At 49.2% G+C, this 22616-nt stretch overlaps 1 protein-coding gene across 15 annotated transcripts in view; it reads right to left on the reverse strand.

Annotated features, from left to right (window-relative positions):
• Positions 1–15695: 15695 nt before the first annotated feature.
• NUP93 (nucleoporin 93) overlaps positions 15696–22616 on the reverse strand; it is a 112115-nt gene continuing 105194 nt past the window's right edge. For 11 of the 15 annotated variants that reach the window (XM_081514332.1, XM_081514331.1, XM_081514339.1 and 8 more), the window contains 6 exons: positions 21942–22058; positions 20830–20948; positions 19994–20111; positions 19472–19555; positions 17776–17904; positions 15696–15967 (listed from right to left, as the gene is read on the reverse strand). In XM_081514332.1, coding sequence (XP_081370458.1) covers positions 15857–15967; positions 17776–17904; positions 19472–19555; positions 19994–20111; positions 20830–20948; positions 21942–22058 — 678 coding nt within the window. In that variant the 3' untranslated portion in view covers positions 15696–15856. Of the gene's footprint in view, positions 15968–17775; positions 17905–19308; positions 19556–19993; positions 20112–20829; positions 20949–21941; positions 22059–22616 lie in introns of all 15 variants that reach the window. The other 4 variants (XR_014060625.1, XR_014060624.1, XR_014060627.1 and 1 more) reach the window with 1 other exon arrangement.

The raw sequence follows: 22616 nt of genomic DNA on the forward strand, positions 1-22616 counted from the left end.
CGTGGGCTCTGGGTGTCAGGGGAGGGGGCCAGGGTCGGCGGGGACATGCAGGGTGGCTTTATAGGCTGGGACCACAGCAGGGAGGAGACAGGGAGGTTGGCCCAAACTGCCCACAGCTGGTCAGCAAGGTCCCTGGACAGGGTGGGAGGCAGAGCACGTGCCCAGTGATGTCCTGCCCACCATCTGATCGCAGAGATAGCAACTGGCCTTGGGCTGGGAGCCGGGGCTGGCCCAGCCCCTGGGTCCTAGGGAGGCTCTTCTGAGTCTGGGGGCAGCTGACAGCAGCAGCTGAATCCCAGGAAGGAGTGAACCCACAGGGACACTATGAGGGACCCCATTAGGGACCCCAGAGAGCCTGATGACCCTCTCAGCAACTTATTGTGTCAGTTTTATTTACTTAGTATTTTGAATAGCTGAGTGGTATGACATTTAAAACAATGTGTGTGTGTGCGCTCAGTCACTCAGTCATGTCTGACTCTTTGTGACCCCATGGACTATAGCCACCAGGCTCCTCTATGGGATTTTCCAGGCAAGAATACTAGAGTGGGTTGCCATTTCCTACTTGAGGGGATCTTCCCAACCCAGGGATCAAAGCCGCATCTCTTGAATCTCCTGCATTGGCAGGGAGATTCTTTACCGCTGTGCCACCTCGGAAGCCCCATTTAAAACAATACACACACACATATATAAAAGGTTAGTCTCTCTTACTCAGACCCGAGTCCAATCTTATGTGTCCTCCCAGAGATAGCTCAGAATGTTTATGCAGCCCCAAGCAGAGTTCAGCAGGTACTATGTGTGATCTGCAGTCACCAGGAGACCAATGAGCCCCTGGGGCTTGTGGCTGCCCCGTGGCCTGCAAGACTATTGGACACCAACATGCCACACACTGCTTACAGGGCCACTGGGGTGTGGAGCCCAAGGAGCCAGCCCCCACCCCCTACCCTGGGCCAGCCCAGGAGCAACCAGCTCCCACAGCAGGCAGGGGGCCAGGCGCCATCCTAGCACTGAGCCAGGTCAGCTTCCAGTTTTGCCAGCATCCCTGAGGTCAGCCTTTGAATGCACAGTGGCCATGAGGGCATCAGTCTGGTCACCAGAGACACAAGCCAAGGCAGGGTGGAGAGCTGAACTTTGAGTCGTAGGGGATGAAACAGAAGTAGCTCAGGGTTTGAAGAGATGCGTTAGTGTGGTGGATGCCTGATGCTCCGCCAGAAAAGGAGTACATCCCCCAGCTGCTGGGAGGAGTCTCAGCGTCTGCCTCTATGGGAATGGCCTTGCCTGTGGCCGAGCTCCCCCATGGAGCTCTTGTTCAGTGATGGGTGTGGGATGCAGAGGCCTGGTACCCTGCCCCCGGCTCCAAAGGCCCACCCCAGCTCCAGAGGTCCCTGGGGTCAGCTGAGGCTTTGTCTACACAGCAGCCCATTCCTCCCTTTTTTTCTCTCCTGCTGCCTCTTCTCCCCACGCCAGCTGCAAGCAGGGTGAAGGCCCCATGGTGAGGACTCCAGGGCCAGGACTCCTGGTCAGTTTTCCACCTTCCCTGCAGCCCCCACCCCATCTGCCAATTCCTCCTTCCCTCCCATGGGGCCTCAGGGCAGAGCTTACAGATCTTATCTGCCTCTCCATCAAGAGAGGCTGATTAAACTGCCACTTGACTGGTGAAAATCACAGCTGCCCAACATCGCCTCACATCAGAGCAGCTGTGGAAAATTCTTGATTAAGATCTCAGGAGAGGAAGTGGCCAGATTCCAGCAGCACTGGGGCCCATGCCGAGTGAGGGGCCACCGCTTTGCTGGGTGACCTTGAACAAGCCACTTCCTCTCCCCTTCGCCATTCCCAGGCCTGGGTCAGCTGCGAGGTTCCTCATAGCACTGGAGCATTTGCTGTTTCAAGAAGCCTTCCCCATAGCCCTCCCCCATCCCTGCATCTCTCTAGGGTGGGTGGGATTTAAGCAGGACCCCTTGAAAGGCTTATCGGTTGGAGAATGGAAGGGACTGTCAGAACTCTGCGTCCCAAGGCACAGACCCCTCAAGAAAGGGTCTTCCTGCCCTTGAGTGGGCGTCTATCACTTTGAGAAATGTTCACAGGGGCAGTCTTCTTGATGAGGGCACAGCGTGGTCACACACGACTCCTGCCTTCCAGGGGTCTGTGACATGGGAGAGGGAGTCGCAGGAAACCTGAGCGAAGCCCTGGGATGTGGCCACGGGGGCTGGCAGGCTCCCTTCTCAGTTGTCAGTTGATCCGGGGCTCTGAGCAGGTCACCTGGTCTTGCTGAAACTTTGCTGTGTCAGTAGCCGCATGGAAACGGCACGCGTGCTAGTGCAGCTCTTACTCACTCAAGGGCCCCTGGCTGGTGACCTAGGGCCCTGTCCTCTCCTGCTTCTCGGAGGAGGGAGAATAGCGGCAACAAAGGAACAGAAAAGACTCACTGTCGGGAAACTCCCTGGAAGTGGAAACCCTGGGCACGGGGGGTTGAAATGGTGAGGGCAGGAGGGCCTGTGTCTTCACGGCCTCAGAGGCACCTAAGTCTTTATGCACCAGAACTGGAGTTCACAGCCTAGCCTGGCAGACGAACCAGCAAGGAAATGGCGGCAACTGGCTGGTAGAACAGGGAGGCTGCCCCGGAAGAGAGGGGAGCTGGGAGGGAAGATGTAGGCAGGGATGGAGGGGGTTCTGGGACATGGGACCCAGGAAGGTGTGATTGGTGGAAGGGACCAGGTGGTGGGACTAGAGCTCATGGAACTGGGGGGAGGCGAAGGGGAGAAAGGGTGGTAGATGAGGCTGAGAGTGGTCCGATTATTTCTCCAGTCACATGCATTTATTGAGTGCCTACTGCATACCATGCCATGTGCTAGGCAAAGGAGGTACCACAGGGAACAAGACAAAGGCCCTGCCCTCCTGGAGCTCACATTCTAGTGGGAAAGACAGACAAGCAGTAAACAAGCAATCATTACAGTACGTTCAGTGATAAGTGTTATGAAGAAAACATTTTTTTGTTTTGTTTTTCTAAAGGTGGGGCATTTAGGCTTGAGAATGAGAAATTTGAGCTGAGCTCCAACAATAACAGGGAGCCACCCGTAAGTGAGCAGATGTGAGCACAGGGGTTCCAGACAGAGGAAAGAGCATGTGCAAAGGCCCTGGGGTAGGAGTGTGGTTGGGGCTTCAAGATGGTGAGGAACCTAGGATGGTAGGAGCCAAGGGACTGAGGAGATGGGTTTGAGACACGGAAGCAGGGACACCCGGCCTTATAAGCTGGGGTTAGAAGCTTCATGTTCTATTATGTGATGGGCAGATTTATATTTCTCAAAGGTCACTTTGGCCATTGTGTGGAGACTGGATGTAGGGAAGCAGAGTTAGACCCACTGTGGGTACATGAAAGTGGTGGCTGGGCAGTAGCTGTGGATGACAAGGTCGTAAGAAGTACTGGAAGTCGAGATACATGCTCAAGGCAGAGCCGACAGAACCAGCACATGGATTCACGCAGGAACAGGGAGGACTCGGGGGGGTGGGGGAAGATGGTGTCATTTCTGAGTAGGGAAACCCGGTAAGAAGGGCTTGAATGCCAGGGTGGGAGCCTGGCCTTCATCCTGGGGAAATCAGAGTTCGTCTGCTTCTGGAAAGCTGGTGGAGGGCATAATGGTGTGTGAGCAGTGCCAGGAAGAAAATCAGGGCCAGGGAGAGCCGGGAGGGGCTATGGTGACAGTCAGGCAAGAACAGACAACTGCCCAGCTCTGAGCCCCTGACCGCACACACACTTCACAGTCTCGCCGGAGCCTCTGACAGATGCTGACTCTGTGCCCCCCACTAGGGATTCTATGGGCCTGAGCCCAATGGGGGGTGAGGCGCTGGCGTCAGTATTCTTGGAAAGCTCTCCAGGCGGTCCTGAGGGGCAGTCAGACTGAGACCCAGTGGGCTAAAGAGAACAATCTTTCACACACAGCCTGTCCGCCCCCACCCCACCCCCATGTCCACGTCCGCCCAGGTCCCACGAGGCTCGCCTGGAGAGGATGGGTATGATGCAACCCTGGTGTCGTGAAATAGCCGGGTAAGAGGATGCGCTGCTCGTCGGCCTGATTCACAACACCAGCTGCAGCAACAATACCAAAACTCCGTGCGCTTCCTCCTCTGGCTGGTGCTCCGAGGCTTCAAGGCAGCGATGATGGGCCTGTGCAAACATCCTCCTCGACCCATGGCTGCCTCAGGCCAGTGCCATGCAGAGACAATAGAGGCTGGGTCCCTGCCCCCCAGGGGGTGCACAGACTTGAGGTGAGGAAGTGGGGAGCTGACACACAAAACCCTGAATACAGTACAGAAGACAGAGCAACAGCAGAGGCGTCAGATGCTAGAAAGGTCTGGAAGCCACAGACTGACTGCAACCTCTCCAGCAACCAGAACCAAGAAAACTGGGGCTTCTCTTGAGCCTTGCAAATAACTTAAGTATGTCTACTGTAATTCTGGTCCTTCTATCCAGACAGTGTAATAGCAGTTGAATACTGAATTATCTTGAAGCTACTGGCAGCTAAAGCAAAAGGGAAACATGTTTGATGATTAAGATAGTTTTGGTGTTAAAGGAACAACTCCTGGTTCCTTTTTCTTCACGGTTAGACTTACTTAAAAAAAAAAATCTATTTAGCCAACATTCACTCCACAAGTAATGGCAGGTATTAAAGATGGATTAGACTCAGTCCAGCTATTTTGGAGGGTACACAGAGATACTGTTCTCAAGTATCATGTAGTTCATCAGAGGAGGTAACAGCCACAACCCAAGGCATAAAGGTATAAACCCCTGGATAAAACGCTACATGGCTTCATAGAAGGGATGCCTTCCTCTGGCTGGGGTGATGATGGAGGGGGATGTATGAAGTAGCACAGTTAGAGATAAGCAATCATTTAAGGAGGGAGAGTGCCATGTTAGCCTGGAGTTTCCTGGCAGCCAAGGCAAAAAGTAGAACTATAATCAGTAGTCACTATGTGATAAAGAGTGAGATTTCATTTTCTCCCCTCTCTTTCCTCATAAAGAAAATAAATCTCCCTCAACCCATTATCCCCCCACCCAAGCTTGGAAAAACTCCCCAAATGAGGATGGCTTGAGCTCATTCCTGCTTCATCAACACAAACTGAAGCAGTGATTCTAATAGAAACTTGGTCCTGTAGTCACAGGCATGTGACTACTAGGTTTTCAACCCAATGTCTCTGCCAATGCGCTCTCCAAGAGACCAATCCCATTGTTTCTCCTACCCCTAGCCTTTCACTTTTAAACACACCTTTAGTTTTTCTTACTTTCCTATAAACCTTTGCACCTTTCTTAAAAGCAATAGAGGAGACCCATGGTCATTGTGCTCAATCTTGAATTCCATGGGTACATTTCTAATCAGAATCTTCTTCAATGGCATCTTTTGAAGCTTAGGAGTCTCTGACCTGATCCTGGAGCTGGGACCAGGGGCCCTAGAATCATGGAACTGCTGTACAAGCTCAGCCTCCCCCACCCTCTCCCCCAAGCTGGGCCCAGCCGTAGACATATGGGGAGAAGGGGAAGGATAGGAGTCAAAGGAGGGCTGGACTACCTGGCTCTGCACCACCTACCTCATGACCTCAGGCCTGTGTGCCTTAGTTTCATCATCTGTCAAATGGATAACTCTTCTCAGTCAATGAGTGTTTTGATGATCAAGAGAGGGAACTTGTGAAAGAAGCATTTCAGAAGACATTAATAAAGTTCTGCAAATATAAATATATATATATATATTCTGCCCCCCACCCTTCCTCAAGCTCTTTAGCTACCAGAAAAGAAAGCTGGGGGAAAACCAACTCACCCTTGACTATTTAAGGCAATGCTTTTTGGTAAGTGCAGGTGCTAAAATTTATTAACAAACAAACAAAACAGGGCATTAGGAGGAGTTGGCAGGAAGAGGTGCTCAGGATCAGAAGGTGGAAACCCAAAGAGAGTTGGCTTTGGTGGTTAGCATTCATCAGAACTCAAGTTTCAACAGAGCAAACAGTCCGAGGATCCTAGAAGCCCAGGGAGACTCCTGTCATCTCGTTGCCCCTTTACCAGACACTTGAAATAAGCTACTGACCTCCTGAATATATATTCCAAAGGCTCTTCTGCGGGTCAGCCAGGGTTCAGAGGCAAGATGACACTTGCATCCAGGCTGGATCTGAGGGGAGTCTGTTCTCCAGACGAGGTCCCTCGGGCCTGGTGCAGGTCCTCCGGGTACGGAGCCCCAGAGCAGGAAGTTTGAGGGCTTCATGTGGAGCGGGCCTTGGGTCTTCACTCCCTGGGAGCTTAGTTAGCAGCAGCCCTGGGCACACTGGAGGGGCTCCTAGTGAGCCTGGTAAGGCTAGTGCCTGCCAGAGGTGGACACGGGAGGCTGAGGGCAGGGGGACACTGGGGAAGAGAACTCTGGATGAGGGCCCAGGGGTTCAACCAGAGCTCTCAGATGCCCTTTCACGTGTGATTTACTGGGAAATGGGACACTGCTGTCCCCTCTGACCCTTTCACTCCCCTTGCCACCCCCCTCCCCCCACCCTTTCACTCCCCTTGCCACGCCCCCCCAACAATAATGCACTTCAACTGGTGCCATTTTTAATTGATGAAACACCAACATCAAGAACCATCCTGGACAACTGGCTTTGACATTGGTGGGTACACAGTGGGCTAGCTGACCCAAGGGGCCCTAGGTATGGTACGTATTTTTCCTAACCAGTTAGAATTTTCATCTTCCTGTTTACTGCATCTCTGACACTCTATGATTTATTGATAGCCTTCCTTGAGGAATGGGGAGGGGGAGTCCACATTTAGAAGGGCCCAGAGGCCTACTTCACTCCCTGCTTCCAGTCAGAACAAAGGTCCTGACTCTGTTCTTGACTCAGGACATGAAAATCACCTGGGGAGCTTTAATAACCCAATCAGCACCAGGGGCTTGGAAATCAGTGTTTTTGAAAGCTCCCCAGGTGATTCTAATATGTAGCTAGGGTTGCGAATGGCAGTGCTGGGGCTGAAAGCCACAGAAAGATGTGTTGACAAAGGCTGTGCACAGCACAAAATCTGGCTTTTCTTGATAAAGATAATGCTGATTTAGGGTTTCTTAAAAATAATCTTTCATGTTGTAAAAGGATTTTAAAATGTTTTCTTTTTCTGGGTAGATTCATGAATACATAAGTAGGCTATCAGCCCTTTGCTTGGGTTCATTGCCTAAGACCCACAGACAGCTGTACAGTTACTGATTTGTACAGGTAAGTGTGTGTTCCCCTATCAGACCGTCCCTCATCATTCTGCCTGATGGACCACATACCCCAGTGCAAACCCCACATACTCACCTCTTGGACAAGGTGGATGCCCCACAATCAGGTTTCTGCTCCACCAGCAAGGGCTGAACATGAGGCCTGCAACCTCTGGCAGGTCTCCACCTGGCTTCAGAACCCCTCAGCTCCCCTGAGTCCTGCTGTCTCCCCAGCTTCAAGGTCACAGGAGAGATTAAGAGCAGCAGGAGATGCTGGGGCCCCAGGGGGAGCTGGAGTGGAGCTCATTGTTACCATTCTGGGCTGGCAGGATGGCCACACCCAACCATGCCGTCCCACCCCCCAGCCCTCACAAGTCTGTGGGTTTGGATCCTGGTCATGCAGGTGGCTCCTGCATCCCCAGGCCACAGGAAACCCTGCTTCTGATCTTCTTTGTTTGGCCCTTTCTTGCGGCATTTCCAAAAGGCTTCCTATTTTATTATGGTGTCTGTGTGTACACACACCTACCTCTCTTTCCCTAACCACACCGTGAGATTATACAAGAGGGACTGCAAATCAGTCTCAAAAATCACCACATAGCTCTTAGCCCCAGGTCCCTGGTAGGTGCTAAAGGGCTTTAAGCTCTTGAGTTAGCATAGGGTGGGGGTGGGGAGTGGGGGCAGAAGATGCCCTTTTATAGGAAGAGGTCCTTTGCTGTAGGTCTCACCTCAGTAAAAGGTAAGCTCCTTGAGGGCAGGGATGTCGATTCATCTCAGCTCTGTGTCTCCAGTACCTAGAATAATGCCTGAAACAGTGTAGATACTCAAACATTCGTTCAATTGCATTATCCATTTAGCAGTCACTGAATCAATAGGAATCACAAGTTGAACTTGACACGCCAAGGTCTGTCCCCTAGTAGCAAATTTTTGGCTTACTAATTTTAACCCTGTCTTCTTGCAAAAAATAAAAAAAAAAAAGCTATCACCGGGGTGGGGGTAATTGGTAATTGATTCCAACCTACACCCATGTGAAAAACCTGTTGTGAAGGGCAGAAGCCAAATGGTAGAGGAGCCCCTAGCTCCAGAGCCCCATCTAAACAAGGTTGGGAGCAGAATGGCCAAAATTAACCTTGAGGCCCGGAGTGTGTCAGGCAATAGGTTGGTGATTTCTAGAAATTAACTTCACCTTCTCATTAGCCTGATGGAATAGCAACTGGACCCCTGCTTTATACCTGAGCAATCTAGTTTGCAGCAGTTAATATATCTGCCCTCGGTCACATGATTACCAGATTGTGAAAGGGGGATTTTAGCCCAACTTTCTGGCCACCTCCAAGATTTATGTCTCTTGAAAATGCTGGGTCTTGAGGCCGGGTGGGCTTGTTTCATCTAGGGCTCTGTGCTTGGAGAGGCTTCAAGCTCTGAACATCGGGCTGGCCCTGTAGGAGAGCGAGGCATCTGCAGCACCCGAGGAGACTTGCCAGCCGACCTCCCCAAGAAAAGGTCTTCCCAGCAACAGCAGCACTGCCGCACGCAGCTCCCAGCTCCGGGCCTCGCTGCCTGCCGTCTGTCCTCCTACTTCCCTGTGCTTCCTGGGGCTTCTATGGAAACCTGGGACCCCTCACCTGGGGTGACCAGTCGCCTTAACCTGGTCCTCTTTCCTTGCCACCTGGGTGGCTTTTAAAATATTTTAACTGAGGACTCCACTGAAAAGCCTCCACTTCCGAGACCTGGATGAACAGGGCTATACTTAACAGCAGCGGCCAGCTCTTCACCTGGCCCTGCTTCAGGAGGTGCGGCAGAGCCTGGAAGAGACTACTGAGCCCTACACAGGGTCAGGGGCACTTGTATGAGGCCCAGATTTCCAGGGGACTCATCAGGAAGCGGCCTCCCCTAGGCCGCGGGGACCAGAACAAGCTGAGGGCCCCCAGGCAAAGGGAGTGGGCTGCAGCTCTTCCCTGTGGCTCCTCCAAGGAGAGAACATTCCGGCCACAAGGCAGCTGGAGCCCGTCTCTCCAGGGCTTCTCGTTAGGGCCAGGTGGCCCAGGTGGAGGGAGATGAAGACCTCCAACCGCCTCAGCCATTTGCACATCCCCAGACAGAAGCCCAGGCTCCAGACCCTGAAAACCCCTCCCGGTCAGAAACACAGGCAGATATTGCTCGAGAAAGTGGGAGACACCTGTCCTATGACCAGGCCCAAGTCTCTCCCCTCACCAGACCCATCCTGCATCCCCTCCCCCAAGGCCAATAACTGGCTCTTGACCCCCATTTAAAATTCTTTCCACTGAGCACCCAAAACCAATGGTCACAGACTTTCAACAGCTCCCAGTCCCAGAATGCATGCCACACGTGGGGTTACCACCCATATGCTCTGGATGGTCTAGGTCCCACCACACTTCCAGCCTGACCCTCCTCAGACCCCTAGCCAGGGGACTGAACGCCAAAGCTGGTGGGGGGAGAGCGAGACTTCGGAGCTGGCAGTCCTGTACTTACAGAAACCCCTGGGGGCTTCGCAGACCCAGGGGCCCGGCAGGCCTCAGCCCTCCTTGCAGGGAGTGGAGGAGGGGCCCGGTGCTGTCACCCCAGAGATGCGGAAGAGGCACTTTGGCTGCCTTCTGAGGAGCCCCAGGCTGCACCTCAGCTAAGGACATGCCCAGGAAGGGAGCCTGAGAGTGGTTCCTGCTCCACTGAAGGACTGAACAAAGGGGGCACTTGGGGAGAACATTCAGGAAATTTACTGGCTATAGACAGGGGTGGTGATGAAGGAACCATCCTAAACAGAGTAAATGCAGAAGTTACTGGAAGGAGCATGAGAACACATACACTGACTCTCTCCCACCCTGTCCCTTCTCCCCACAAACACCACACAGAGTGAAAATGTCAGCAAAGCAAAGACGAAAGGAAAATAATCAGCCGACTAAACAAAGCAAAACATTCTTGCCCCGTGCATTTCTCATTAGTTACTGATCAAGTGAGCAAAGGTTGTACTTCGCCTCTTTGCACCCTTTATAAAATACATATTTGAAATGCTTGGTGGAAAAATACCCAGTAGAGGCTAGCAGCTGAGGTCAAGGGGGGCCCACAGTCATCCGACTCAGTCAGCTTGCCTGGCTCTTCAGAACTGAATTCTTGTTTCCGCCCTTTCTCAGGTGGTGCAGTGATAAAGAATCTGCCTGCCAATGTAGATGTTAGAGGTGTGGGTTCGACTCCTAGGTCGGGAAGATCCCCTGGAGGAAATGGCAATCCACTCCAGTATTCTTGCCTGGAGAATCCCATGGACAGAGGAGCCTGGTGGGCTAGTCCATGGGGTCATAGAGTTGGACACGACTGAAGAGACTGAGCATGCATGCACGCCCTTTCTCAAGTAACTGTGTAGCTGTCGTTTCCGCTGCCCACAGAGGAACAAACAGTGCAACAAATCAGGGCAATCCAATTTAGCTGGAGAGCTCCCCGCAGCCTGTGCCAAGCCTGGAAGCCTCTGCATAGCAGATGCCAGCAGAGGCAAGCCTGAATAGGGTAGCCAGATAAAATTGGGACAAACTTAGAGTGAGAACTATTCGTTGTTTATCTGAAATTCAAATATAACCAGGTAGCCTGTATTTTTATTGGCTAAATCTGGTGCCGATGAAGGGGCCTGCCTAGGCCAGCTCTGCTGGGGCCACCCAAGAGGCTACGATGTGCCTGTTTCTGTTAGAAGTCCCCTCTAGGATCACAGGCTCCCCGACTTCCTGCTCAAACAGAAGCCTCTGTCTGAGGCAACTCTTTCACCCTCCCTAGAATCTCAAGGACCCCAAAGGCAAAGGCAACAGGGAGGATACATAGTGTGCCAATGCAGTGCTGGGTTTCTGCCCATCCCTCAACCTTTTATATATTTTTTTTAAGATTTGACCTTTACTATTGTTAACAGTGAATCAAACATCCGCATGGGGCGGATGTTTCCCTGTAGACTGTGCAGCTCCACAAGTTTCCTTCTTGGAAGGATCAGCCCTGGTCTCTCTGACCCCAGGAGACACTCCCCTCTACCTTCGTTCAGGCTGAATGCCTATTAGAGGCCCCTGAGTCTGAATCCAGGCACGTGGAGCTGGGACACAGGTTGTGGGGAGGGGGCTGGTACAGGAGACAGAAGCAAAGGACCCGCTTGTTGAAATCTTTGCTAAACTAGCTGGGCTAGATTCCCCAGAGAGGGCGCATGGAAGCTATTTCAAAAATCAAGGTTAGGACAAAAAATTTTTCCTCCTTTCCTGGGTTAGCAACTTAGAACCAACAGTATTTCCACTTAGGTGGTTCTGGCCAAAAAAAGAAAGATCCCATTGAGACTTCTGAATGGATGGGGACTTGATTACCCTGGCCATCCCCAGCTCCTGAGCACGGTCCAGCACGTGCAGGACTGTAACAGCTGAAAGGAACTAAGGCGGACACATCAATACACGGGGCCTGTTTCGCCAGATCCTCAATTATAGCCAGTCACAAGGCAAGGAGAAGTACAGATCATTTGAAATTAATGTTCAAAACATTTTAGGTGTGGTTTTTTAAAGTTTTTTTCCACCAACCTTTTCAGTTAGAAACAAGCGCTAAGAAGACAGATTTAGTTCCCTCCTGTCCCTGTCCTGTGAGGGATACCAGTATACTATGAAGCAGTCAGAAGATGGGCTGGAGGCAGGTGATGTCTCAATTCCACCTAGAAGAACGAAGAATGGGGGACATCCGGGACCTCAACACAGCCTCATTGCCTCATTTCCCTCCAGGGAGCTACATGATTTCTGTTTAACGAGTCACTGACTTCTTCCTGATATTCCTGAAAGGCAGTGACAAGTTGTTTTTTTTTTACTGCTACAAAACGAGCATCTTGAATGATACCATAAAGTGTGCATTTCCATTAGGAATTTTATAACACTTTTTTCCCAGTTTGCTGGACAGAAGGCTCAGTCTCCATGACTGACAGGCTAAGTGAGAGTCCAGTCAGGCTGGGGCCTGCCAGCACTTTGGCAGGCCTGGGACAACACCCCAGTCTGGGGTTTTATGCAGTATTCGGCAAGCTCAATCAACTCCTGAGTGGTGTGATGTGAACTACCAAATGAGCTAGACAAAGATTGTGACGCCTAATGGAGAAACATGGACTGTGGAGATCCATGTAAAGCAGTAGGGCACTGGCACACCTGCACGTAATGGCTTAATCGAATATTAAAGCTTTGGCCCCAAGAGTTCACTCAAACAGAGCGGGCAGGGGTGAGAATCCAGAGAGGAAATAGTCCACAATTTTTTTTCCTCTGTATCAGCAACTGTGGGATTCTGTGGGAAAGTCTATAGTACTGTGCTTAAAGTAACCTAAACCCTAGACTTTAAGTCATTCATCAAAATAACAACAGGAGTGATGAAACCAAATGATTCACTCCGAGAGCACACAACTCCCACTCCAGTTTTCCCTTAGAAGTCAGGTGGCCAGGGCTGTTAAAAGAAAGAAAAAAAAAAAGGAACAGAATCTTTGTAATTAAATCTTGAGGCCTCTGAAAAGGCCCTAGACCAAGTGAGTACTTCCCTTTGAGTGTCTCAGTGAGTTTATTATAAGCCATTTGGAGGCAGGCACTGACCCCATCAAACTCCAAGTGCCCTTGATTTTGTTAGAAAGATTGGAATCTCATCCGGGGAAGACGACAGACTCCCAGGGCCACTTTCTCTGTTTCTCTAGATAATGGTGAAATCACGGACTAGTATCAAGGGAGAGGATTTAGTTCCCTGACCAAGTGAGCTGAGGATGACTTTTAACCTAACAACCTGTCACAGGACCATGAATTCCGAGCACATGCTGTAACCATGGGTACACGGTAACCTGTTGATGCTGTGGCCTTGCAAACTCAGCCTCGTGTCTCCTGCATCTCTGCACCCAGCTTTATTTTACCGCAGTATCAGTCAATAGGACAAGCATTGGGGTTTGCTCCAGGAGCCTGGCCCTCCTGGAATAAACAGAGTTATATTATTTCTCCTGTAAGTGCCTCTTGCTAGGCAGATCCTCAAATGCCAAACAGATACCTCATTCCTCTCAATTCCACACAGCTCCCCCATCAGGGCAGTTTTCCCTCCCTTCTGTCCAAAAATGGAGGACCTCACCCCTCTACGCAGGGCTCCCGTGAAGCTGTTTGGAGTCGGCAGAGCGGCATGATGCAAAGAAAGGCAAATCAACAATTCTCACGATGAAAATGATGAACAAGAGAAGAACTAGGGAGTAAATACATATTTAAACACCCTGTGCCTTCTGTCCTTTATGGTAGTGTTACATTTCTATCTATAGGATCTAGCATTAAAAAAAAAAAAAAAAAAGAACTCTTAAGTCACATTTAGGAAAAGTCCTCAGAGAACTCTTTTAAGGCACTGTTAAAGCAAATTGTTTGCTTTGTTTAAAATATAAATCAATGCCTATAAAGAGGGCACAACTTGCTAAATCAAGTCTCCTGCAGCTCCTGTCTTCTGAGACTTTCTTAGTAAAGCTCAACTGAAGGTGAATAGATGCGAGCTGAGGAGGGAGATAGCCCCTCAGGCTACATCCTTGATAGATATAATGGGATCCGACTGAGGAGCAGCAGATGGCCCCATTATCTATAGAAGAGCTCTTGACTACAAGCAAAGGCAACAATTTGTATTTAGAGGATTGTGAGGGTAACCATGCCCTGTGAGGGGAGTTTTCTCTCTAGAAGCAAAAGGTACTTGGGAGACTCTGGGGACCTTAGCTTAGCACTCTCCCCCTGGGAGAGCTGCTGCAGGAGCAGTCCATAAAACGAGCAGAGCCAACCATACCTGATCCTGTAGCCCCGGTTGGCACATTCAGGAACACCTGTCCTCACATCGTCTCCAACTTAGCCCAAGGCCTCAGAAGAAACAGGGCCACCGATGGGGGACAACCTTGCTCAGGGACCACATACCGATGGTATTGATGCTCAGGGATGGTATTGATGCCCAGTGGAATGAGACCCATGAGCTGACCTGGTCAACTGGCTCTACGAATGGAGATAGGGAGAGGAGGCTGTCCAAGGAGAGGAGCCAACTGGGGAGAAGAGAGAAGAGGTGCTGAGAAGTCCTCTTGAAGAGGGGCACGCACAAGGCCAAGCAGTCGCCTTGCTGCGGAGCAGCCACAAAGGTAGAAACAGCCAGGTCTGCCCCACCTTGAGCTCCAGCTGAGACCCCGACAATGTTCACTGATTAGACTCTGGGTCTCCAGGACTATGTTTTCATCTCCAGGGGGATTTCAGCAGAACAGCAAACATTAATCCTGGCATCAGGGCAGATAATTGGGAGGATGGTCTTGGAGAAACACCAACAACCTTAGATATGTGGATGATACCACTCTAATGGAAGAAAACGAAGAGGAAATAAAGAGCTTCTTGATGAGGGTGAAAGAGGAGAGTAAAAATGCTTAAAACTAAATATTTTAAAAAAACTAAGATCATGGCATCCAGCCCCACTACTTCATGGCAAATATAAGGGGAAAAGGTGGAGGCAGTGATAGATTTCCTCTTCTTAGGCTCTAAAGTCACTGCGGATGGTGACTGCAGTCATGAAATCAGAAGACGATTGCTTCTTGGCAGGAAAGCGATGACAAACCTAGACAGTGTGCTGAAAAGCAGAGACATTACTTTGTCAATAAAGGGCGGTATAGTCAAGGCTATGGTCTTCCCAGTGGTCAGGTACGGTTGTGAGACCTGGACGGGAAGGAAGGCAGAGCATCAAAGAACTGATGCCTTCGAACTGTGGTGCTGGAGAAGACTCCTCAGAGTCCCTCGGACAGCAAGGAGATCAAACCAGTCAACTTAAAGGAAATCAACCTTGAATACTCATTGGAAGGACTGATGCTGAAGCTGAAGCTCCCGTATTTTGGTCATCTGATATGAACAGCCAACTCATTGGAAAAGTCCCTGATGCTGGGAAAGATTGAGGGCAGAAGGAGAAGAGGGTCAGAGGATGAGAAGGCTGGATGGCATCACCGATGCAATGGACATGAACTTGGGCAAACTCTGGGATATGGTGAGGGAGGCCTGGTGTGCTGCAGTCCATGGGGTCACAAAGAGCCAGACATGATTGAGCGACTGAAAAACAACAACAACAACAACACCTTGGACCTCAAGGGACACCCTGGGGAGATAAGAGGGAGGAGGATGTGGAGTGCCTGGTATTTCACACACAAATCTTAACTCACCCAAGGCTGAGGCTGGCTCTCACATTCAAATGAAAACGTGAAAAGCTAACTGTGACTCTGCTATAGGGAATGTTATATCTAAATAAAAGCAACTCCCAAAGGCTTCATTTCCTTGCTCATTTTGGGTCAATTTTTAATATCAGGTCAACTTTAACCAACTCCTGGATGCCTTTATAAGTCTGTCCTTTTCTGGCCAAAGCACTAGTGAAGACAATTTCTCCCACACAAATAAAAATTTCAACAAAATTCCAAGGGGGGGTGGGGTGGGGAAACAGTGAAAATAAAAGAATGTGAAAAAAAAATACAAATCAAAGAAATTTATTGGTGTTGACAAAAATACATAATACAGAAAAATGAAACAAAACAAACACAACAGAAACAAAACCAGAAACCACCCCCCTGCCCTGGAGGGCCCTGAGGTACTGACAGCAAGCAGCCCCAAGAGCCCCTCAGAGCATCACACTTAATTCATGAGGACCTCCATCTGCACCAGCCTCGCGTTGGTATCCCCAGATGTCCTGTAGGGTATCATCCCAGCAAAGGTGATCAGGGCTCGGGCTTGGCTGCGGAGTTGCTGAGAGAAAGGGGAAGAAGAGAAGGAACCCAGTTAAGTCTTGGGTCAGGGCACTGTCCTGGGAACCAGCACTCCATCCTTCCATTTTCTCCCCTCGGTGGTGTAATGACAGATTCCCAGTGGGTGGATGACCGTCTTGCCCTCCACTGTCACATTCCTCCAGTGTGGTGCAGAGTTAGCAAAGGAGGGCCGCTGGGCCCCCAGTTCCAAAGCCCTTTTACTTAGCAGAAGATGGATGGGTCTGCCAGGCAAGCCACCCCATTTGAGCAGCCGCTGACCTGGCTCTGTGCTTCAGATTGCCTGCTCCACTTTTCCGAACCTCTCTCCCCTGACTGGTGGAGGACCTGAGTTTCTAGGACCCCCATGAAGCACCTGCACTGCCTAAGTGCAGCCCATTCCAGTTCTTTCCTCTCCTGCGTCGTCCCCTTTCCTCCCTTTCACTCCTTTCTCTCTTCCTAATGGAAGTGAGTAGCCCTCTTTTCTCAGGCAACAATATTTATGAGATTCCTGGATTGCTCCAGGAGGGAAAAAGATTTTAACTCAGGTGTTTCCAATATTAGAAATAATAATGATTTCCAAGTGATAAATTACTGAATAAAGAAAAATGAAATCTCAGAGAACAGCTTCAGGTTGCCCATATTGAGCTGTGCTGGATGCTTACAGAAGAAAGGAAACCACAGCTGGGATAGAAAGGGGGGTGGAAGCAGCAGCGGGGTGGTTGGGTGGGTGGTTACACATTTTCTGGACTAGTAATGAGACTTTTAAGGAAAATTCAAGGGTCACTTACTAGGCCTCTTAAGGACCATTCAAGAAAAGTTGAAGGGCAGGTGCCTTTTCCCTGATATGTGAAATAAACTGGCAAGTCTAAGGCGGAGGTTCTGACAATGACAGGACCTGTGGGGGTCATAGCTGAGAGAACCCTCCAGACATCCTTGGAGGCAGGAGATAGATTTTCAAGGCCCTAGTTTCTTGATTGCCAAAAGCAGGTATGGCTATTACACACCATACTGAGAGCCTCATCAAACATTAAGTGGAAATGTTAAGGGAAAGGTAATTCTAAAATACCACCAGTTTTAATGTTTTAATGGGTCAAACACATTTCCCTTTTTGTCAAATCACTGTACAGCACATGCTGTTTGGGTCCAAGGGTTCTATGTGCCTGGACTCCGTGTGACCCAGGTAATGCTGGAGGCCCCACAGGCAGTGGAAGGGGCACCGGCCCCAGTGTCAGACAGACCTGGCTTCCAGACACAGCAACTGTTGACCAAAAGTATGGTTTTCATGGAAGTGCTGAACTGAGACTCATAAAATGATTGTATATTTTAAAGTAGGCAGGAATTCTTATGGACTCAAAATAAACTAGTATTTTGATTGATTTTTTTAAGACCTGATATCCACTGACTTGGCACATCATTATTTCTTAGCTTGAGAAGAGGAGAACCCCATTAATGTTCAATTTCTTCTGGAAGCTTCCCTCAACATAAAAAAATAAAGTGAAGTCACTCAGTCGTGTCCGACGCTTCGTGACCCCATGGACTCCTCAGGCTCCTCAGTCCATGGGATTTTCCAGGCAAGAATACTGGAGTGGGTTGCCACTTCCTTTTCCAGGGGATCTTCCCAACCCAAGGATCGAACCTGGGTCTCCCACATTGTAGCCAGACACTTTACCGTTTGAGCCACCAGGGAAGCCCCATGTAGTAAAGAAACAAGCACTTTAGGGTCATGAGCAGTGGTCTCATGAGGAGCAATCGAAGGCAAACCAGAAAGGCGGTTCTCAGCGATGGCTATGGCCAACGCTGGGATCTTACAGAGTCACGGTCCTCGATGACTCGCTGAGGCCTGGATGCCGAGGATGGACTTGTCCCCTTGAGCCTCTTAAACTGTGTGAACAAGATGTTCATGGTGGCGAGAAGCACTTCTGAGAGGTTGTGCCTGATCTGCAGAGAGAGACACAAGGAAGTAAGAAGAACCCAGCCCTGGGGCCAAAGACAGGCTGGGGGAGGGGGACCAGTGCTCCAGGAAGGCCGGGTCACGCCACATCCCCACAGTTGCCAGGTGGTGTACTACACAGCCACCAAAAAGGAGCCGACGGCACTGGAATGTCAAGCGTGAAGGCAAAGCCCAAGCAGCACTATTCAGAAGGTCAGACTGGTCATTCTGCTCTTTTTTAAAATATTTATTTGGCTGCACTGGATCTTGGTTGCAGCAGTTGAGAACTCTTAATTGCAGCATGTGGGATCTAGTTCCCCAGCCAGGGATTGAACTCTGGACCGCCTGCATTGGGAGCATGGAGTCTCAGCCACTGGACCACCAAAGAAGTCTCCTCGGCTCCCTTCTTTATGTAGGGAAGTGAGCAGAGAGCACGCCAACTACGTCTGGCCAGCAGAGGGATTAACAGAAGTCCACATCTGAACATCAGGAGGTAGGGACGCACACACTAGCTCTTCAGTCCCCATCACTGCCCACCGTCTCAGACCCACTAGACTATCTCGCTGGGACCTGCACAGCCTGAGCAGAGTCCTTGGGAGTATCTACGAGGACAGGCCCTGGTACCCTACTTCAGTCTACAAAACAATGGATGATGTAACCAGGGGTCGGCAAGAAACAACAAAAGGAGGAAAAGCTAGGGGCAGAATTGTAGTAGGTGTGAAGGGAAGGTTGGTAAGAGGCAAGACCTCTTAACTGTCTATACCATAGGAGGCAGCCATCCCATGAGTGGAAGCTGGCCTTCCTTCTTCCTCTAGAATGGACACATGCTTCCATAAAAGGAATGTGCTCACCGAGTAATGGTTTTAAATTGAAACACTGTTAGGAACATCCTGGGACCAGGCAGCTTACTCTAGCCACACACAGGAATAACCAGGGGAGTTCTGGGCTGCAGGCTCAGATCAGAAAAACCAGAAATTCTGGGCCTTGGCATGAGGATTTTTTTTAAAGGTCTCCGAGCAATTCCAGTGTGCAGCCCAGTTGAGTAGCCCTGGGCTAGGCAGTGGCAACATGCTAGAAACCCTGAAGAGAAAGGAGATCTTGGGTTCTTGGGCTGATAACTGAGACCATGGTCACTGCACCTGCTTCTTGAGACAAAGCTTCTCTGCTTCTTCAGAGAAGGGAAAGAAGGAAGTGAATCACAATGCATGTTTCATGCACCCGAAGGAACTACTTAATATAAGATCAGAGTTAAGCACTGACACACCCTCTAGAACAAGTAGATAATAAACAGTTAAGCCAGATTTCATAGAATCAGTAAGAAACCTGTTCAAGAATATGTCTGATCACTAGAGTGAGTGTCTTTTCTGAGTCAGGAATTCAGACAATAATCTGATGGGTTTATGTGTACTCACAGGAAAATGAGTCCAGGATTCCTGAAACTGGTCTTGTCTTAGAAAATTCAGTCTGGATGGTGACTGTACTAGGACTCTTGAGAATTATTGGCTACATTAAAACAAAAGCTTTCAGTAGACATGGGGAAAAAAGAATTTTGTAATTCAGGAAGAGAGGACTCACCTCATCACTGAAATTTCTGAAGGCAGCCACTCTCTCTTCCACACTTTCCTGATTCAGGGGCACCAGCTTCAAGCGATCAATTATCTGTTTAAAACAAAAGGCATCAGCCCATATGATACAATCATCACAGTCATTCCATCTCTTCAAACACATGTCAGCATCCAACATGTTCATAGGTGGCTTCTTAGTAGGAAATTCTACTCCCCTTGTTCAAAGGCTTTGATTTCAACTTGCTGACTGACTCAATTCCTAGCCTCGTTTTCCGAGGCAGTTTTTACAATTCAGAGACTTCAAATTATTTTGAGAAATCCCTCTGTTTTTAGATTAAAGAAGAAAGGAAAAGAAAAAAGGAAAAAAAAAAGAACAACATAGAAATCCCTTTTAAATTGCCAGGATCTTACTTGTCCTTCTTCACTTAATAGGCATACTGGTGACATTTCCTTTGTTTTAAATGAATCCCACAAAATGTTTTGATTTTTCAAGGGCATAACCAGTACTTCAAACACCCTTCCTGAAACTTACATCAAAGGCTCTGTCAATATGCCCACTGTGATACTCGTCAAAAAAGGTGATCAAGTCCAACAGAAGATAGAATGTGGAGTCCACAAATTTATTTGCACTGATTCCCTGAGCCCTATACCTGAAGGATAAAAAAGAGGGAAGGGAGGCAGGGATGTATTAGAAATTTCTGTGCAATCTGTAACTCGAGGACAACATCTAAAAAATGTCAAAACCTCTTAGGCTCTCTAGATGAGGTGAACTAAGGAGTGGAAAATAGCGTCTCTTTTGTAATGGCCAAGCATTTGATGGTGGATCTGACAGAGATCCACCTATAAACGTTCTGTATGAAGCCTGGTTCTCCAGCTTTGGCTGCCATCTCAGCAAGCACCCTGACCCAGTTCTCAGGCAGATCTGGAGAGGGCACAAAAAGTAATGACTGCTGCCCAGCCAGGGAGTCACACTGGTTGGAGTACAACTCCACTCACTCATGGGGAGGAGGGGAGATTCTGAAACACTGGCCACTACACCTTGAAGAATCCCCCACCTACCCATCCATCCATCACTAGCTTTGTTACCAAATCCCTTTGAGATGGCTGCTAATGGTGCAGAGATGAGTATAATGCCTAGAATTAAACTGCAGGATTAGAATGCTGAGATATTCTTATATCCCCTTCTTTTTGGCAAAAATGTTTACCAAGTGACAGCTGGTTATGATGGTTAATAAGAACTCTCAAAACTGTCACTGCCGGTGGGACGGTGGAGCCCCTCTTGGGGACTATGTGACGTTACAGTGAAGCTGAAGACACACCTGGGTGGGGGCTGAGAGCCTGGGGCCCTGGGAGCTGCTTCGGCCTTACCGTTCAGCGATGGAGAGGGCCATGTTCTTCAGCCGCTCCTTGTTGGACTGTGGTGCGCTGATCTGGGGCACAACGGGGCTAAGCAGTTTGTTCATCAGCTCTAGCACCTTGTCAGCATTCTGTTTAGTTTTTTAAAATTAAAGAAGGAATTCATTAAAAATAATCAACAAGAAGAAAACAACTAAATCACCAAGACAAAAGAAGGAATTTTTTGTTCTGGATCTTGACCTGGGTGGTGATGACACAGACATATACCTGTGGAAAATCCGTCAAGCTGTTATGTATGCCGAGTATCTACACCTTTTTCTATTTTTTCACTAGACCTCAGTCTCAATAGAAGACTTCCCTGATGGCTCAGCGGTAAACAATCTGCCTGCAATGCAAGAGACCTGGGTTTGATCTCTGGGTGGGGAAGATCCCCTGGAGAAGGAAATGGCAAGCCACTCCAGTATTCTGGCCTAGAGAACTTCATAGACAGAGGAGCCTGGAGGGCTACAGTCCATGGGGTCACAAAGAGTCGGACATGACTGAGCAACTAACACTTTCCCTTTACTTTCAGTCTCAATATTTTTAAATTAAAAAAAAAAATGAATTCTAATCCTCATTTTGCCCACTTCTCTCAGGTGATAAAAGGAGAGAATGCAATCTTCTCATCTACACAGTTACTAGTATTCCCCAAACGTTCTAATGCAGAACTCCTAACTCCAGGGCTCTCAGCACGCCTTGGCTGTGGTTTTGTTCCCAAATATCCACCCATCCCCAGTGGGTCTGCGGCTGCTTGGAGGGTGAGCACCAGCCAATTTCACCAGCAGCTTCACCGTCCAAGCATGATGGCGGTTTATTCTGCCGCCAAGTGAGACTACAGCTCAATGCCCACAGGACAGCCTTTCAATATATCGTGCTCTTGTATGGCCAGAAACATCTTATGGGCAGAAATAATTCTGTAAAATGGGACTTTCACCCTAACCGGATCATTAACTGCCTAAGCATTAGGAGACAATGCCTCAGCAGACAGAGGGGTACAATAACAGCACCGTTGAAATGGTTGTGCTTTTAATGCAGCAAGGCTGACAGATCTATTAGGTGCAGAGGCAAGAAAAGGACACATTTACCTTGGCAAGGTCGTAAAGCTTTGCTGCTTCTTCAAACAGTCCTTTATTTTCTGCCACGGAAGCAACTTTGTTGATAATAGGCTTTGTGTCACTGGTAAACTTATCTATGACTCCAGGCTGACAAGACAAATTATGGAAGGGAGGAAGAGAGAAACACGGGGACAAAGCTGTCATTTTAAACACAGAGAAGCAATCCGGGATCTGAAAACTAACTGAAAATGCTTGCCCTGGGCAACGCGTATATTTTCATCAGCCAGACTCTGGCGTTCCTGAAGATATAAGGGCCTATTAAACATATGAAAAGGACCAAGATGAGTACCTATGAAGAGGCAGACTCACAGGCAGCCCAGAGGAGTCAGCAGTAAGACTCCATGCTTTCTCATTTTCCAAAATGACCTAGCGAGTACGTGAAATCATCAGTGATTTTAATTTTGCAGATGACCCTAGTGGGGGCAAAAAAATCAGGAGGCTCAGAGAAAATATCTGAGAGATTTTGGATCTGCTTTATAAGACAGACAGCAAAAGAAACCCAGTACTGAAAAAAATACACGGCAAGTGGTGCCAGGATACTAAAAACAACAACAACAAAAATCTGCATCATCACTCAACAGCAACCAAATGGTCAAGAGAGTATGAGACAGGCCTTAGGTAACACAGAGAGAGGACAGACTCTGT

Source organism: Giraffa tippelskirchi, chromosome 7 (assembly GCF_054371585.1).
Source record: "Giraffa tippelskirchi isolate mGirTip1 chromosome 7, T2T-mGirTip1v1.2.pri, whole genome shotgun sequence".
Lineage (NCBI taxonomy): Eukaryota > Metazoa > Chordata > Mammalia > Artiodactyla > Giraffidae > Giraffa > Giraffa tippelskirchi.